This window comes from Macadamia integrifolia, unplaced genomic scaffold, assembly GCF_013358625.1.
Source record: "Macadamia integrifolia cultivar HAES 741 unplaced genomic scaffold, SCU_Mint_v3 scaffold2349, whole genome shotgun sequence".
Classification (NCBI taxonomy): Eukaryota; Viridiplantae; Streptophyta; class Magnoliopsida; order Proteales; family Proteaceae; genus Macadamia; species Macadamia integrifolia.
Window position 1 is genome coordinate 50,587 of NW_024868650.1, and position 18,189 is coordinate 68,775.

Consider the following 18,189-nt stretch of genomic DNA (forward strand, 5'->3'; position numbering starts at 1 on the left):
CCCCCCCCCCCCCCGCCCTCTCTAAATGTGATTTTTTTTCTATTCAATAGCTACTTTCTTTTCTGGGAGTTTCTATACTGATATCCAATTGATAAAAGCATCTACTGTTTCTGAGGATCAAGTAAATGTTTGGGGCTTCTGACGCATTTGTGTCGGTATTTGTACTTTGGAACCTGTTTCCGCTTGGTAAAGCGATAATCCTGTTAATTCATATGCTTCTGTCTCTTCTAGAGGTTTTCTCCGACTTTGATACGATTTTTACAGGATCTGTTGTCACTTTTTTCCAGTCTGATTTTTTTTTTTCACAGTCAAATGATTATTGGAAATTTGGTTGTTGTTGTAAGCCCGGTAGGCTACCTTCATTTCACATAATACAAAATAGGGTAATTATGCTTCACCAAGATTAGAAGTGATAGCAATAATCCTTCACTAGTTGTTTGAACATCATATATTTTTGAGTGGAAGTAAAATACGGAAAATTCAACCTCTTGTATGTGATCCGCTGTTCAGTCTCTGTTATGATTTGTTGTTCTATTTTACCAGTTATTTGTCTCTTCAGGGGTGTTTGGAATCTCTTTTTTATGTTTTCCTTTTTAAACCTATATCAGTAGGAGTTTTCCAAATCCGATCACATACCAGTCCTGCTTTTATGGATTGTTTCTATCCAATTTACATAAGAAACTTATGGTGAATATAGCATTAACTATATTTTGTTATAAAGAAATCTGACTTGGTTTCTTTCTTCTGCAGAATCCAATAGAGATGGATTTCTTCACCGAGTATGGTGATGCCAATAGATATAAGGTTCTAGAAGTCATAGGGAAAGGAAGCTATGGCCTTGTCTGCTCAGCCACTGACACTCATACTGGAGAAAAAGTGGCAATAAAGAAAATACACGATATTTTTGAGCACATCTCGGATGCTGCACGTATCCTGCGTGAGATCAAGCTGCTTAGGCTTCTACGACATCCTGACATTGTTGAAATAAAGCACATTATGCTGCCTCCTTCAAGGAGGGACTTCAAAGATATTTATGTTGTTTTTGAGCTCATGGAGTCGGATCTTCATCAAGTCATTAAAGCTAATGATGACTTGACAAAAGAACATTATCAGTTTTTTCTTTATCAGTTGCTACGAGCATTAAAGTATATTCATACTGGTAACTAGAAACCTCCCTATTTGCTTCACACTTTAAAAATCCTTTATATTGTAGTGATGAATCATGATTTCCATTGTTATATAGATGATAGTGATTCATGATTGCCATCTTTGTGGCTTGATTGGGGTTTGAAGAATGTATGGAGCTTCATGCTGATTTTAAATTGTTCTGCTGCAGCAAATGTTTACCATCGAGATTTGAAACCAAAGAATATATTGGCTAATGCCAATTGCAAACTCAAAATCTGTGACTTTGGGTTGGCAAGAGTTGCCTTCAATGATACTCCTACAACAATATTTTGGACGGTAATATAAATAAATTATCGCGGTATCGGTCTATGACATGTTTGATTTATTTAGTGCCTGGTGAATGATTTTTTTAAGATATACATTACTATGGTTCATATGGAAGCAATATAATGACAATATTTTTATCACTTATTCTGAAACATTGCATTTAGCAGGATTATGTGGCGACAAGATGGTATAGAGCTCCAGAGCTGTGTGGATCATTTTTCTCCAAGGTATGATCTTGCATGCTTGTAATGCATAGTTTATTATTTGTTTTCAGACCCAATAATAGAATAATTATTGCCTATGATTTGATAGGGAAACACTTGTTATTCTTCTATTTGTTTTTCCAGTGGTTGCATGAATTTACATATGTTTGATCCTGACACTGGATCAAAATTCACATAGCATTGGCTGTTGGGCTTGGTGTTTTGGACCTATGTTGGTGCAATTTGTAAATTGCAATTTACTTTATCAATAAACGAAGAAATGTTCAGAACTTACTCCCTTTTAGAATCAATCATCTGCTTTGTCCAAGTCCTTGTATGCTTTAAAACATGATGTTGTCCACCTTGTATTCTTCCTATATTTTGGCTAAGATATAACTGGGCTGCAATGTAGCATGCTGCAGCTGCTACCATGGCAACTTGGTCATGATCCAACGAGTTGCCAATTGACTTCACTAGTGTATCACTCCATAAAGGGTGTTTTTTAAGTGTTAATCCATTCTTGTAGTTGACTTGAGTTCCATGGAACACCTTATATAAGAAAGTTGATGTGTATGTTAATACAGTGGTCTATTGAAGCATTTGTCATTCTGAGCACCTGTGTTGAAATACAGGTGAAATGTTTGTAATTTTCTCTTTGACAGTACTATCTGCTCTTACATGCTAATGATGTTCATACAATAGCTGATTACTTGAACATCTGTTTTTAATTTCATTAAAGATGTGTTCTGTGTGCTTTTTAAGTGATGTAGTAATTCGTAGATTAAAAAAATGCTTGTTCAGGAAGGGATATTGAACTCTCGAGTTGAAATATCTTTCTGTTCAGGTAATTGAGTCAAGTGCTTTATATTTTCCTGTATAATTTTTGTTTTCTTAGAATGTGTTTTAACTAATAATGTTTCTGATTTCAGTACACTCCTGCAATTGATATTTGGAGCATAGGCTGCATCTTTGCTGAGGTATTAACGGGAAAACCTCTGTTTCCTGGTAAAAATGTGGTTCATCAGTTGGATTTGATGACTGATCTACTTGGAACACCCTCTTTAGATACCATTTCACGGGTATGACTCGTTACTCTTGTTATTGTCGTAACTAGATTCACTATTTGACTACTAAGATCTTATTTCTAATGCTAAAGGCCATGATCTTCTTTCTTCTTCTAGACTTAATACCATTTCTTTTCTATGACTGGCTCCAGATCCGTAATGAAAAGGCGAGGAGATACTTGACCAGCATGAGGAAGAAGCAGCCCATGTCATTTTCTCAGAAGTTCCCTAATGCAGACCCGTTGGCACTTAAATTATTGGAAAGACTTTTGGCGTTTGATCCAAAGGATAGGCCAACTGCTGAAGAGGTATGTAGCGTAGAAGCAATAAAAAAGGATTTGAATTTTATGCTTGTATATCCTAGTATTGGCTCAAACCTACTTTATTTATTATTTGGGATTGGTGGGCAACCACTTATAGTTGGCATTCTTACAACTAAGGTTGTAAGCCATTTTTAATCTATGCATGATGGAAGCAATAAAGAAGGATTTTGATTTTTATGCTTGTATATCCTAGTATTGGCCCAAATCAATATTATTTGTTATTTGGGATTGGCAACTACTTATAGTTTTTGGTATTATTACAAATGTGCTAGCTTCTGGATTTTCCTGCATCTGTTCAGTAAGCCACCTTTTGATATGTCAGTCTATATGGACCACCCATTATTACTTTACCATATTGTTCCCTACTTATAGCAGTAGCTGCTTTGCTGCATCCCTTTAGGTTTTCTTGTTCCAACTGAGATCATTTAAGTGGTGATGTTTTCTTACTGGTGGTTCTTTGGTTTACTAGGCTCTTTCTGATCCTTACTTCAAAGGTCTAGCGAAAGTGGAGAGAGAACCCTCTTGCCAGCCGATTACAAAGCTGGAGTTTGAATTTGAGCGGCGGAGGGTGACAAAGGAGGACATTAGGGAATTGATTTTCCGAGAAATACTAGAGTATCATCCACAACTGTTGAAAGACTACATGAATGGAACAGAAAGGACAAGTTTTCTTTATCCTAGGTTGTTATTTAGTTGTAGTTCTTTAGACGGGTTCATTCTGGTATGAGGTTATTTGTGTTATCCTCAGACTTTTAGTTTTCTTTTCTTCTTTAATGTGCAGTGCTCTCGATCAATTCAGAAAGCAGTTTGCACATCTTGAGGAAAATGGTGGTAAAAATGGGCCAGTGATTCCATTTGAGAGAAAGCATGTTTCTCTCCCAAGGTACTTCTTTTGCTGAGTTCATTTTAGAAGCTCGTATCATATAAAACATGATAGTTATTTCTTGTCTTCTTGTTTGATCATTTGTTTGTTTATCAGTTTTATGAAAGAGAAAAATAGAAAAGATTGAACAAACAATGGCCAACCATGAATCTATTAAGCTATGTTTATGCAGTTACTTTTTTATTGAATTGTGTAGTAATTACATCATTTTCCTGTCCTTTATTTCAGATCAACAGTTGTCCATTCAAATTCAATTCCCCCCAAGGAACAGCCCAATATAAGTACATTCAGAGATCGGCAAATCTCCGAGGAAGCATGTAATAAGAACACAAGAGATACAAATGGAATTGGACATATTCCAAGGACTTTGCAGGCACCACATCGGATTCCTATGGGTACAACACTCTTCCTCCACCTAATCACTTGTTTTTCGTATATATAAAAATTTGTGTACATGCACAGACTTTTGGATGTTGAATTGGTCTGAGGGTTCTGTATATTTTATCAGGTTCATCTGAAATTTATATATCCAAGTATATGTTGATATAAAATCAGTCATCCCACTCTGGCTGAGATATTTTTGCGTGCAGCTGACAGTGTTAAAGGAATTGAAGAAAGGGTTCTAATGTTGGATAGAACTGAAGGGTGCTAAATTGGATGTGGGAATAGATGAAATTTTGTCCTAAATCAAGCAATAAACAAAACACATAATGGCTATAACCGATGATACTCTGTAATGGGATATTCTATTATTTTGAAATTCAAATTTGGGTTTGAAGAGAAATTGATTGAAGCCCCAAAAATTTGCTTTTTTGGGGACAGAAGGGGTGGTTGATATTAATTGGATTTCTTCACGAGTTGAGTGCTGGTAGGGCTGAGATTAGGTTGGGTTTGTCTCCAGCCTTATCCATAGGATATGGGAATGGAATACGGAATAGACTTAAGTTGAGGATATGATTAAGAGAGGCAATAGGAAATTAGAGTTCGGAGGTTTCAAGGAGTAAGTGAGTAACTAGTAATAGAATTGAAAATAATACTATTTGAAACTGATAAAGATTTACATAATTTGAGTTTCAGTATAATGCATTTTTGTTATTGTATTTAGATTAAAATATGAATGTCAATTTATTCTGGCCTGCAATATATTATTTTTTTTAAGATAGGCCCCAAGAGTTGTATTACTTGCCCAAAAGTAGTAGCAAGTCAATGAATTTTGATGAAAGAATGGCTATTTCGTTTTTCCCTTGTGCAGCCAAACCTGGGAAAGTTGTTGGACCAGTTATGCCTTACGAGAATGGGAGCAACATGAAAGATGGCTATGATGCCAAAATGTTAAGGAATGCAGTTCTTCCTCAAGTTATCCCTTCGACATACTGTTACCACAGGCCTAGCATGAAGCATGAAAGATCTGGGGCAGAAGGTGAGGGGGACTTGACACAAACCAAACCACAACTCCCACAGTGTAGCATGGTGGCCAAATTAGCCCCAGAAATTGCTATCGACATGAACTCTTCATTTTATCTAACACGAGCAGGAGTAACGAAGACCGACCAAGTAGCTGATCGAATTGCTATTGACACAAATTTGCTGCAATCTAAATCTCAGTTTGGCGGGATTGGTGCTGCCGCAGCAGCTGCGGCTGCTCACAGAAAGGTGGGAACTGTTCAGTATGGCATGGCAGGGATGTATTAGAGAAAAGAAGGCTGGGGGTTGACTTGAATAGATGAAGCAATCCAAACTGATGTAACATGTGAGGGATGGTTCTTTGGGAAAAGGTAATGTCTTTGGAAGGGGAGGGACTGAGGGGGAGAGGGTTGGTTTGTTTGGGGGGTGTGGGGGGGCTTGTAGATCAGTAGATTCTATCGGAATAACTAATTATTATCATGTGTAGTGAAAGTTTGCATTTCCATCATTTGTAAGGGGTAAAGAGAAAAGAAAAGAAAGGTTAAAAAAAAAAAAAAAAAAGAAAAGAAAAGAACGAAGAGAGGAAGTGTATCTTTTGACCCTCTCCTCCCACGACCTTTTTTCTTTTATATATCCATGTGCCATGCCTGATGCCTGTTTCCTGTTAATTCCTGTATATGAAAGGTTATGACATGGATATGGATGTGAAAGTTGTAATCTAAATAACTGGACCCTGTTAAAATGTTGAATGGGCCTTGTTTTCATTTATTTGCAGAGGTAATATGTGAAGGGTAAATCTTCGGTGACACCTCAGGGGGTGTCAGAAGCATTCTACTCCATTTTTAGTTTCCCATCCCTACTCCCTAGTAAGAATATTGTGTTAGATTCCAACAATAATTTGAATTAATAATGTAAATGATCATTCTCACATAGAATCAGATAACTTTTTCTTGAGCATTTGCAGCCTCTGTTCATTGATAGACCCCATCATGGTCTCTTTGCAATCTTGCCTTTTTTTCAACCCGGATTGAAGGTGTTCAGGAGGGATACTACCATCGCAAGGGCTTTGGCCTGAAGAAACCTGAGTTCATGATTTGTGAGCATGCCACGTCTTGTACTCATTGAGGGCAAGAAATATGTTACTGCAGATTTCCCTCAGCCAGGACCTGCAGACTGTAGATCCCAGGAAGGTGGCTTTGATGCTTAAATTAGTATTCCAGTATTAGTGGAATGGAAAAACAGGCAGGGCTACCAGTGTTCTTTTAAGTGTCTTACCCTGAATTGCGTTTAATCCTCTTTATATGGTGGTTGGTGGCTTTTCTTATTGTTGATAGTTGCTTTCCTGCTGATGTGGTTTGATGAGTTATATACTGGTTATGTTTATGCTAAGAAACTTTTGAATTGCAGAGTTTTCCGATATGAGGGTCGATTCTAGGATTCTTGGAGACCAATTTCGATCCATCCAGATCAAAATTGACAGATTGATTGTCGATTTCTATCCGTGTATTTTGAGATGCTGACTACAACTGCAATGGCCGAAACCCTTGAGTTCATTCATGACTCACGTTTATACTTTATACAAGCATGTTCTATTCCTTTTCTGCTTCTACTAGCTTTCCTGAAGCAGTTGTGACAGATAAATCCCAAGATTTGAACACAGAATGGGAGGTATTGGATTCATCTTCATCTTTAGGTGGTTGGATTGGATCCTAATTCCTGTAGTTCATTGCCTGTACACTTGATATAGCTAAAATCCAAATTGAGTTCCAGTGTAAAAAGTAGAATGAATTGGATTTATCTGGCATCAACACTGATAGCTTACAAGATAATGTGATTTTGAGGTTTGTAGAAGACTGTTTGGATGTTGTGGATGGTGGGTACAGAGGTTGGGTGTTGGCAGGTGGACAGCACTGCAATTCACCGCTTCATTTTTAAATACTGTTCCGAGCTTGGGCTTCTATGTATTGATCGTGGACCCGTCTTTTGGCTGCCAAGAATCTGTTCGCAACTACATCAATTCCTAATTGATTTTCAGGGGAAGGGATAGGCACACGCCACGCGCTACAGGTAAGCTGAGGCAGCAGGTAGGGGTGTCAATTTCAGGCCCGCACCAGTAGGCTTGACCGAGCCCGACACGTTTATGGTCTAAACCTAGAACGGCCCCATTATTAAACGTGTCGGGCTCAATAGGTAGTACATGGTGTAGCCACAAAGCCAGATGGGCGCTCAACCAGTCTGACACATTTACAATTCTGACTTGAACCGATTCCTTTAAGTCCGACCTAGCCCGACACCTTCAATACTACTTGTATTATTATTATTATTATTATTATTATTAGTTTTATACTGTTTGTATTTAGTGCTAAAGCTGTGTGATATGTACAGTTAAGATGGTGGTTATTGTTAAAATCAGACCGACTAGCTTGATTGTTAACCGTGCTATGCCCATCCTAGCTATGCTCGCTTGACGAAACAGGCGTTCACGGTGCAGACCTAGATAATGGCTGAGCCCGATTAAGCCCGACTGAGACTGACCCGGCTCGATTGCTTGACACCCCTACTGGCAGTAGGTGTATAGAATTAGAAAGGGGAACGACAGAGGGTAGGAGAGTATTTTCACTAGAATGGAGGAGAGTGTTAGACCAAGGATTTAATTATTGGTATCAATATATTGATTCAATATCAATCTGAATTAATAAATTTTGTCTTTATTTTACAATTTTTTTTGTTTTTGTTTTGTTTGTTTTTGTTTTTTAATGATTTTACCCCTATTTCGATTCTAATATCTAATCTGGATTGATCAAGTATTGGTATATGTCTCAGCTAATACCGATATGATACAAATGATTCAATCCCAATAAATAGACCCATGATGTAGATAGGCTGGGCACACCACTAGCGTGCGTAACCTTTTCCTTTTTTTTTTTTTTTAATTTATTTCTCTTCTCTTTTTATATTTCAAGTTTTGGACCTTTGATCAACATGTTACAACAGTGTAACATAACATGTTAGATGCCTCCACGAACACTCCCATTGGTCCTGTGTTGACACACACGACCAAGTATCTCTCTCTCTCTCTCTCTCTCTCTCTCTCTCTCTCTCTCTCTCTCTCTCTCTCTCTCTTCTCTCTCTCTCTCTCTCTCTCTCTCTCTCTCTGTTATAATATTGTGCCAAGATGTAAGGGTGTAAATCATACCAAGAAAAAAAAAAAAAAAAAAAAGGCGTAATTCAATGCGGTTTTGGTCTTAAGGGGTTAGGACTTAGGATCAGAATCGGCCCGTTTATCTAATCGATTTTAAATTTGAGTTGCAAACCGTTTAATAATGGATGAATCGGCTCCAGGCACTATCATGAAGTCCAAAATTCTAAAAAAATATTTACTTAAGCATATAAATAATCAAATATTTATTCTTAAGTAGAAAAATAATTAAATATATATTTTTAAGCATATAAATAATTAAATATTAATTCCTAAATATACAAATAATTAAAAATTTATTCGAAAACATATAAATACCCAAATATCCAACAATAAACATATAGATAAAAATTCGAACCAAAATACTCAAAAGAAAATCTCCATTACTAAACATATTAATAAATTCAAAATTCTAAAATCCACATCACCAACATCAACATACGAATAAAAGGCATGTTTTTTTCTTTAAAAAAAAATATATAATAATAATAATAATAATAATAATAATAATAATAATAATAATAATAAATGCAAGTTTGTTTGCACCCTATTTTTGTTCTGATCAAAATAAAAACAAGGATATGCTAAGGGATTGGCTGACTCTACATCAGTCTATTGATCGATAAATAAAGACCCTATATTAAGGAGTTGATCTATCAGATTAACCAATTAGGCTGATCGATTATGTTGACTGATAAATAAGGGTCCTATGCTAAGAAGTTGATCGGTCAAACTGACTAGTCAAGCAGGCCGATAAATGAAGACCTTGTGCATAAGAGTTGATTGGTTAGTTGGTCAGTCTAATTGATAAATGTAGATATTATGTTAAATACTTGATCGATCAGGCTGATCAAATACGGTCAGGATGAATTAATATGATTAGGCTAACCAAATACGGTTAGCTTGACTGATACACGAAGTAGCCAAAGGATGGAGATCATGGGACATACAAATTTGTAGTTTTTATTGGTTTATGTAGTTATAACTACTCTCTTGCAGTTGCGAAAAATTCTAGGCTGTAAAAGAAATAATAATGGAATAGAAAGGATATCTCCAACAGATCAGATAACACCTACATTATACATATTTATATTTTTCCTTTTTTTTGGAGTAAGCTAGTCTTATTCTTGTATCTTTTCTTAGGAGATTAGTTTTGTCAAGCAGATCAGTCTATCTTTGACTTTATCTTTCCTCAGCATATTAGTTGTTTCTTAAATTTTTCTTAGCCAAGACCATGACGGCTTGTGTTTCTTCTTGACTGTCTCAGTTTTCATTCATGGCATCCCTTGTTTTTTTCAATTAGTGGATCATGTTCATCATCTTCTTCTTCCATTATGAGATTTGCTTTTCCTTTTGAAGTCATTGGATTCTCACTTTCTCTAGTTAGAAGTTGATTTTTATTCCATTACATTTCATTAAATCTTTGCAATTCTAGGACGCCCGTGCACTTTCCCATTCGGCGGTGTATCCGTTGCCAATTTTCATTTGACAAACAAAGTTTGAAAGGGTCGTGTTGGTTCCAGTTCTATTCAGTTCTAAACTAGTGTTTCAGTTCTAGAATCATTGGGAGACCTATACCATTTATCTACTCAAAACCAGACAGAAAAATTTAATAAATAGTTTCAGTTTTTAAATCTAAAATTGAATGAAAAAAAAAAAAAAAGGGTTTATCAGTTCGGGTTATGGAATGGTACTATTTCTGTAAACAATTTGAGTTTGCAATTCAGAGTTGGTAGCAGTTGGCTTGTACCATGCCAGTAAACTGCACGAATCACAATCGGTCATGGGATAAAATCTCCTTACCTCACCTTGTGTTTTTTGTATGCCTTTCGGTGTTTCTCCTTCATGGCTTTTCGGTGTTTCTCCTTCATGGCTTGACGGCCTAGATCATCTTTGATGTGAAATGATTTTTCATATGCTAGTATGGATTCATAAAGGGGATTACCTTTGATCATGTTTAAGTTTCTTCTTGTCCTTTTTTTGCACATCAGAAATAGAGCCAACATTAGAATCTTCACTATAGGCAGAAGTGGTTGACGGACGATCAGATAAGCTCTCTTCGATTTCACCATTGAATGAAGATGAATACCAAGTTTTGAAATCTTTGATAACATTGGGACAAGACTAAAAATAGAAAGGAGTGAACCAGTATTTTCAGGTCCGTTATACTTTGAATTTCATCTTCACTAAAAAGTACAGGACAATCAAGCTTTTTATAGGACAGAGAATAGTTACAAGATGTTGAACAACTTGGCTGAGATTGAACTGATGTGCGAAATTTTCCCATATATCAAATTCAGCTATAGGATCATCAAGAGCTAAATATAGCCACCATGAATATTCTTTAGTAAATGAAAAGGGATAATGGATTTAGGAGAGAGGTATACGGATAAACCAAAGAAGAATTTGAAATACACTTGATGGGATATTGGTGGGGCTGGCATGGTCATAAAAGAAGAACCTATGATCGAAGAGTTATTTGGGACTTGGATAGGGTAGAATTTAGGAAAGTAAGCCCTCAACCAGATTTGCAATATCCAGAATAGACCTCCACCATTAGTGAAGTCATCTTTGTGTACTTTGTTGCAACCGCGATACAAAGATGAAAGAACGAAGGTTGCTAGATCTGTCGGTCGGCCATCAGCCAAAGCATTGGCTAGCTTGAGGTAGGCCTTGGTGATTTTATCTGCTCGTGTGTAGATGAGGCAATGATAGATCCAAGAAAGCAGAAAATGAATGTATTCCTTTCGTTTTACTGGACCCCGGTCATGCCTGTAGGTCTCAACATCATGAGTGTAAGTGCACCTTTTGAAAAACTCTAGGCCGTTCTGATGAAACAGAGCCACGAAAGGCTCCATTAAGTTCCTCATCTTCGGATTTGAGGCCAAGTAAGGCTCCCAAGTCAAGGAGGGTTGGAGTGACCATACCATAAGGGAAATGAAAAGAGTTGGTCCATGACTAGAAACACGTGGCTTGGTCCATGATCAGAAACATGTGGCAGCTTCAAGAAGAGTTCATTCAGGGGTCATTGGAAACTTCATTAGTTGGATGGCCTGGAAGATTCCCAGTTGGACCCATTCAGTAGATTTGGCCTCAGTCATTCGTTCGACCCAATCACTCAAGTGATCAAGGTGACGAGGCCAAAAAGCGGTGCCAGGCTTTTGGTTTTGCTTCTTCTTTCACGGGTTTGGCCTGTCTAAAGAGAAGGGTTTCTTTCCTATGGCTTAGAAAGTTTGAGATTGGAAAAGGAGGCGAAGGGAAAATGGGAGCCATGGAAGATCAATAACTCAATCTCGACTGAGGGGGCATGCAAAGATCCTTGGTCACCCACTAGTTGTTCTTCAAGGCATCGATCATCGTTCAGGGGATTGGAAGAACTCATGATTCTTCTGAGGGAGAAAAGTAGCAGTAGATGTAGGAAGAAGCCGAATGGAGAAGAAGATGAATAATGTTTCAGTCAGTGCCAAGCTCGTTTAAAGAAGGAAAAATATCTTGCATAAATCACGCCGCAATTGAGACACGTGGTACTATTGCATTAGAAGGATCAAAGTTTGACTGATTTACATCAACCAAAGGTGTTTTGAATTATCTTTTAAATTTTAAATTATACCACCAAGAGGATATAATGCCATGATATTTTATAATTTGAGAGAATTGAGGTAACTACATCTCAAGTATTACGAGACATAATCCAATCATACTTTGCACCAATGAATGGCGTTGTATAATGTATTATGAGGGGCAATTGTTGGCGGTGAATTTTAGATTTATTGGATGATTCCTTACGTGGCATTAACTGCATGGAGTTCTTATCAAAAGGAAAGCATATACGATGTGTTGGAGGTCTATTGTAAGGTTAATTGATTCTGGCAGGTGCCCCCTAGTTATGAGATGGATAAGAAAGTGGGAACGGTTATTCAACCGATCCTTGTATTTGAAATTGAAGGCCATTATAGAAAGGGAAAGGAATTCAGGCAGAAGGATCAACTCAACAAACAATACTAAAATGCAACCCTTTACAAGTTTTATCTCTTTTGTAGACATAGATTTAAAGTAGGACACTTGTTTTCCTTTAGTTGTAACACTTATTGTGATACCCTACTTTCTAAACCATGTCTAATTACCCGACTGATTTGGTTTGGTCTTGCAGGATTTGAACCCGAGCGAGTCTAGTCGGTACCTTATGGAACATGATGGCAAGGGTGACTCTAAACTCGAGTTGGCCAGATGATGGAGTCAGTGCCTAGTGAAATCTATGTGCTCAAGCTGTGGATTTGCACATATCACGAGGCCATGTACTCACAATAAAGGTACGTAGTCATATTTTTTGTTAAGTACACATGTTAATCAATTATTGAGGGTGAAATACGTGTCGGGGCCGAGCCCCATTGAAATCCCAATAATTTGGCTAAGTTTGGCCAATTGGTGGGTGGTCATAGGTGGGTTGGACCCACCAGTGTGACCTAATACTCTGGTCATTAGATATTTTGAGCTAAGTATAAATAGCATTTATTATTTTTCTTTTCCCTCATTTATTGTTTTACAAGGTGGGTGAGAAAAGTAAAGAAGAGAGAGAAATGAAGGAGAGAGAAGGGAAAAAGAAGGAAGAAATGGGAAAGAAGATGATTGTTGTGTGTCGCCAGGGTCAAATCCTTTGAATCCGACACCGAGTTATTGACCTTCATCACGAGATCTAAGATTTGAGGTGAGTAAAGACTGTATTTCTTAAACCCTCATGAAATCCTAAGTGAAATCTTATGATTTGGGTAGGAATTCTTTAGATTTTGTTAATCCCTCTTGAGAATATAAATCTAAGGTTTAATAAAAGACCTACATATTGTTTATGAAGGTTTTAGAGGAATAAATTATAAGATTTGAGAAGCAATTGTTGATCTCTTAATCTAGAGAGAAGATTTAAGATTTTTGAAGTATTCTTGAGCAAAGAGGTAAAACCCAAACTTAGAACTTTGAATCAATCCTAGATCTATGTTGAAATCATGATATGGGACCTTAGATTTGTAGAAAATGAGGTTGAATTACCTATGGTGATTTCCTCCAAGGTGGGATGAAGAATGGGAGTGAACAGTAAAATCTTGATTCTGAGTGGTGGGTGCTTGAAAAATGGTCGGATCCACCAATCTAGAGCCTGCCTGTCTTGGATGGGCTGCTGGTTCAGTTGGAGAGCAAGACCATTGGGCACCTAACCTGCCACTCCTGGCCCGCTAGTCTAGGCAGTGCCTCCTAGGTCAAGCGGCAAGTAGGGACCGGTGGGCACTTGGCCCACCGCTCCTTATAGGAACCCTGAGTTGAGCGATAGGCAAGGATCAGCGGGTACCTCACCCACTGGTTGACCTACTTGTTTCGACCCTTTGGGTTCCGATTGGGCCCAAATTTGTAGGGTAACCTTCTATGGTGATTCTCAATACATTGAGATCATCGTAATCCATTGGTTGTGAACCTTAAATAGAGTTCTACTAAACTTGACCTCTTTTATGATAGGTAGCACTAGAAACTCACATCATTGTATGTCGGATCTTGTACACAATTAGGTAAGTGGGAAGAGGACATTGACTTTATTTATGGAGTGTTTTTGCATCATTCCATTATTATTGTAGACTAGCCATGTCATCATTTTATTATTGTGTATAGCTTAGTCATTCACGAATGCTATTTGCATGCATTAACGTGTGCATTACGAAATTCATCTATGACTTGATAGGCTGATATCTATAGTTGTTAAATGCTTATTCTTACTTTGAGTTATGAGATGGTTGACTTTAAACTATTGAATGTGATGCATTACTAGACTAGATGCCGTAGTCGGATTGAAAACGAATGCATTAGTAGCCCGTGGAATGGGATGCGATGGCACTATGAAGTTGTACTATCTTATATAGGAGCATGCGGTTAGGAATGACATATCCCTGTGCTACGACCCTTTCCAGCAGGGGTTTAGATGTTGGGTATATTAGCTCAAGGTTGTGTACCAATGGTAGTTGTTAGAAGTATGCCTGGCCGATCACTAGGATTGTCGACAACTTTGGTGATATAATAAGAAGGCCAATCATTCCGCTTTTAATTTAATACAGGACAAGGCCCATTTTACTTTAATGCAAGGTAAGACTCATTTTACTTTTTTCGGTACCTATGGTTGGCCTTCTCCGACAATCCTATGGGTGTATCATGGGATGGAGTTCGCGACTCGTACCCAGGGCATACGTGCACTGTGGATGTGAGTAGTACATGACCTATGACTTAAATGTGATGTTTAGAAGGTTTAGGATAATAAAAATAGACTTGCATACATATAGGAGTATTTGTATTGTGAATGATTGCTTAGTCTTTCTTTTCACTTACTAGGCTAGTGAACTCATACCTCGTGTACACCACTTTTAGATGATCTTGTAGGTTATCCGGTTGAAGAGCTAGAGCCGGGACCCACTGCGGAGTTTTCAACTGAGGACTGGTAGGTCCCTGAAAATCTTGGGCACGGGGCCTAGTGTCCTACGAGAGTTGTGTTATTGGATAGCAACACTGATACCTACATGCGATTCGTTTTAATTATTTTGTGATGTTACCCCTTTTGTGTTCTGAATGTCTAAAATGAAATTTTTGTCTATATACCATGCCTATGGGTCCACATGTAAGTGTATTATGTATTATAATTTGGGTATTATGAATATTGGGATATTTACAAGTGTATATACATGTAAGACTTCCACTGAAATATACACTTTACTTTCATTAAGTGTGTGCATGTTGCGTAGTGGCTACTGTATCAAATGATCCTTGCGGGTTTTGGATTAACAGGAGTTAACCCGGTCACCGATCTAGTTCTGTGTGAATGGGGTGTGACAACAGTGGTGTCAGAGCGCGATGCTCTACCCACTCACAGCAAATAAGTTAGATCCCATAGAATCTTATAATAGGACCTGGGGTTTGATAAATATAAAAGATTTAAAGAACTAAAACTTGTAATAAGATGAAAAAGTCTAAGTCTTGCATTTCATTTCATGCATGAGAGTAGGACTTAAATAGATTAACAAAAGATCAATTAATCGGTTCCATAAACCATCGAAGTTCTCAAATTAATAAAAATTTTGGCAGCATAACGGCGCTATATTGGATTCCAAATAAAAAAAATTACAAAGAAGTCACCTGATAAAGCAATTATACAAATATAATAACTAAAAAGAGGGGTGACAGACACTATCACCACCAAACCACAATAGGATAATTAAACAAGTAAAACTTATCCAAAAAGTTATAAACATCCACAAAAATACTACCAAGTTCTAAACCATAGGAATGTATCAGAATATACAACCACCAAGGTATTAGAATTATCACCATCAGATAGAAAAGATAGAAAAGAAGAAAGGTAGAGGATCTCCAAGGCACAGGTAAAGTAGAGGGAGGATCTGTTGTTTCATCAATCATCATTGGGCGAGGTGGATGTATTTCCTTGCTTGGACTGCGAATTGTAATGGAAGTGATAGCCATAAAGTCTAACCGGTCATTTGTCAAGACGACCTCTCTTTGTCCTTGACAGAAATTGACAGTGATACCCTTAGAAACTTTGTCCAAGTCCTCTGCTAAAGTTTAGAAATCAGCCTCCATCCTCCCCAACCTACGTTGTATCGCCAACTCCTGGACAACACTCTCCTCCACGTGCTCTAAAATCCGATCTTGTTCGTCTTTCAGGGCACTAATACTATCCACCAATCTCTGAAAATCAAATGCCTCACCTGAAGGTGGTGGAGCTCTAAAGTGTGGATTAACAACCCTATTCTCTAGGGGCTCCTCCTTGAGGATCTCATCCTCATCAATCTCCTCCTCATTAGCATGAGGAATGTAGTCCTTGTCCTCCTCGCTATCATACTCTCCTCTACCTCGTGGCCCCCGCCTCTTGTGGTGCACCCATCGACGCTGGCAACCCCATCATTCTCAAATTTTCTATGTTGAACCTATCCCCTAGATACTTCCCCTCCTCACCCAACAAATCCACTTGGAAGTACTTGAAGACCTTGGTGAGTGATCTTCCATAGGGAAAACCAGAGTCATTGGGGTGAGCAGTGTGGAATTCCATGGTCTTCATCATGATGTAGGGGAGGCAGAGTCGAAAAGCACCCTCATCCAAGGCTACATAAATGCAAAAGGTAATGTAGGCTATCATAATGCTCACCTAGTTCCTGTGACCCGCTTTGGGGAGCAGGTTAAATTGGGCCAGGCATGCAAACACTCGGGCATTGATAATATAGGCTGTCTTAGATGACAAAAGCTCCTTGCTGCCATAGATGGTCCTATAGATATGCTCCTGCATCTCTGGGCTCAAGTCTGGGCCCATAGCCTTTTTCCTTGGGGGATTGTAGATATGGGCACCCTCAGCTGAGATATCCAAGATTCCTGCCAATAGATCCATAGTTAGGACGTTGTTTACTCCCTTCACCAGGCTGGTGGGGGAGTACTCCCCATTCTTATAGGAGACTTCCAAAATGCAATAAAAGTATCAAACGAGGACCTCATAGCATGGATTGTCGGGGTGGAGCATGGGTTGCTAACCTAGGCTATGAATTTTCTATCAATTGAAAAACTGTAAAATCCTCTATCACCACTGTCTTCTCCATCATAAATAATTTCCTAGAGAAGACCGGCTATGTCACACCCTGTTCACACTAAACCGGAGCGGTGACCTAGTTAACACCGGTTAACCCAAACCTGCCAGAATCATCAGATACTGTATTCCACCACAGCATACGCACACTAACATAAGTTCATCAGATCAGCGGAAGACTAAGTTTTACCTGTGAATAATTCCCATATACTTGATACCCGAATGGTGATACAATAATTATATACATTTGGGCCCGAAGGCATGATATATACACAAAAAGAATAAAATTCAAATATCAAGTATATACAGGAAATCATCAAAACCATCAGAGTACACAGCTCGGCTCGGTATCAAGGCTGGAGCTCAGCTCGGCATCAAGGGTTGTGCCCAGCTCGACATCACATAGAAGAGCTCAGCTCGGCCTCAGAAGTGGAGCTCAACACGGCCTCCAAGGTGGAGCTCAGCTCGGCCTCAGAACTGCTGTCCCGCAGCACAGCTCTCGCACAAGCAGTCTACACCGTGCTCAAACTCCTCAGGGGTCCACCAATCCTCTTCAGGAAACTCGACTGTGGGACCCACCCCATGCTCCTCANCAGGGGTCCACCAGTCCTCTTCAGGAAACTCGACTGTGGGACCCACCCCCTGCTCCTCAGATGTATGACCTGCAAAATCATCTAAAAAGGGTGTACACGTGGGATGAGCTCACTAGCTCAGTAAGTAGAAAGATGGACCACACAGCAGTCCACACATCACAACACATCATATGCACTACATGCCATGCTATTCATTTTAAATCACATCCACCTAGCAACATTACTAAGTCTTTGGTTTTAGTGCTACTACAACCACAGTGCGCGTATACTCCGGGTACGAGCCGCGAACTCCCTCCCGCGATACTCCCATAGGGCTTTCGGAGAAGGCCCACCGTGAGTACTCGGAAAAGTAAAGACAATGCCGTCCACCGGCTCTCAACAGAAATGTAAATGACTGAAATTAAAGGTGCTGACTCCAGCAATTTAAAAGCAGTACGATTGGCCCTCTTGA

General features: G+C 38.6%; 1 protein-coding gene across 3 annotated transcripts in view; it reads left to right on the forward strand.

Moving 5' to 3' along the window:
* Positions 1-6,185, forward strand: part of LOC122066323 (mitogen-activated protein kinase 10-like) — a 7,386-nt gene extending 1,201 nt beyond the window's left edge. For 2 of the 3 annotated variants that reach the window (XM_042630145.1, XM_042630144.1), the window contains exons 2-10: positions 751-1,159; positions 1,337-1,464; positions 1,623-1,682; positions 2,588-2,737; positions 2,875-3,030; positions 3,515-3,726; positions 3,827-3,928; positions 4,157-4,323; positions 5,181-6,185. In XM_042630145.1, coding sequence (XP_042486079.1) covers positions 763-1,159; positions 1,337-1,464; positions 1,623-1,682; positions 2,588-2,737; positions 2,875-3,030; positions 3,515-3,726; positions 3,827-3,928; positions 4,157-4,323; positions 5,181-5,620 — 1,812 coding nt within the window. In that variant the 5' untranslated portion in view covers positions 751-762 and the 3' untranslated portion in view covers positions 5,621-6,185. The remainder of the gene's footprint in view (positions 1-750; positions 1,160-1,336; positions 1,465-1,622; positions 1,683-2,587; positions 2,738-2,874; positions 3,031-3,514; positions 3,727-3,826; positions 3,929-4,156; positions 4,324-5,180) is intronic. The other variant, XM_042630146.1, reaches the window with a different exon arrangement.
* Positions 6,186-18,189: the final 12,004 nt, after the last annotated feature.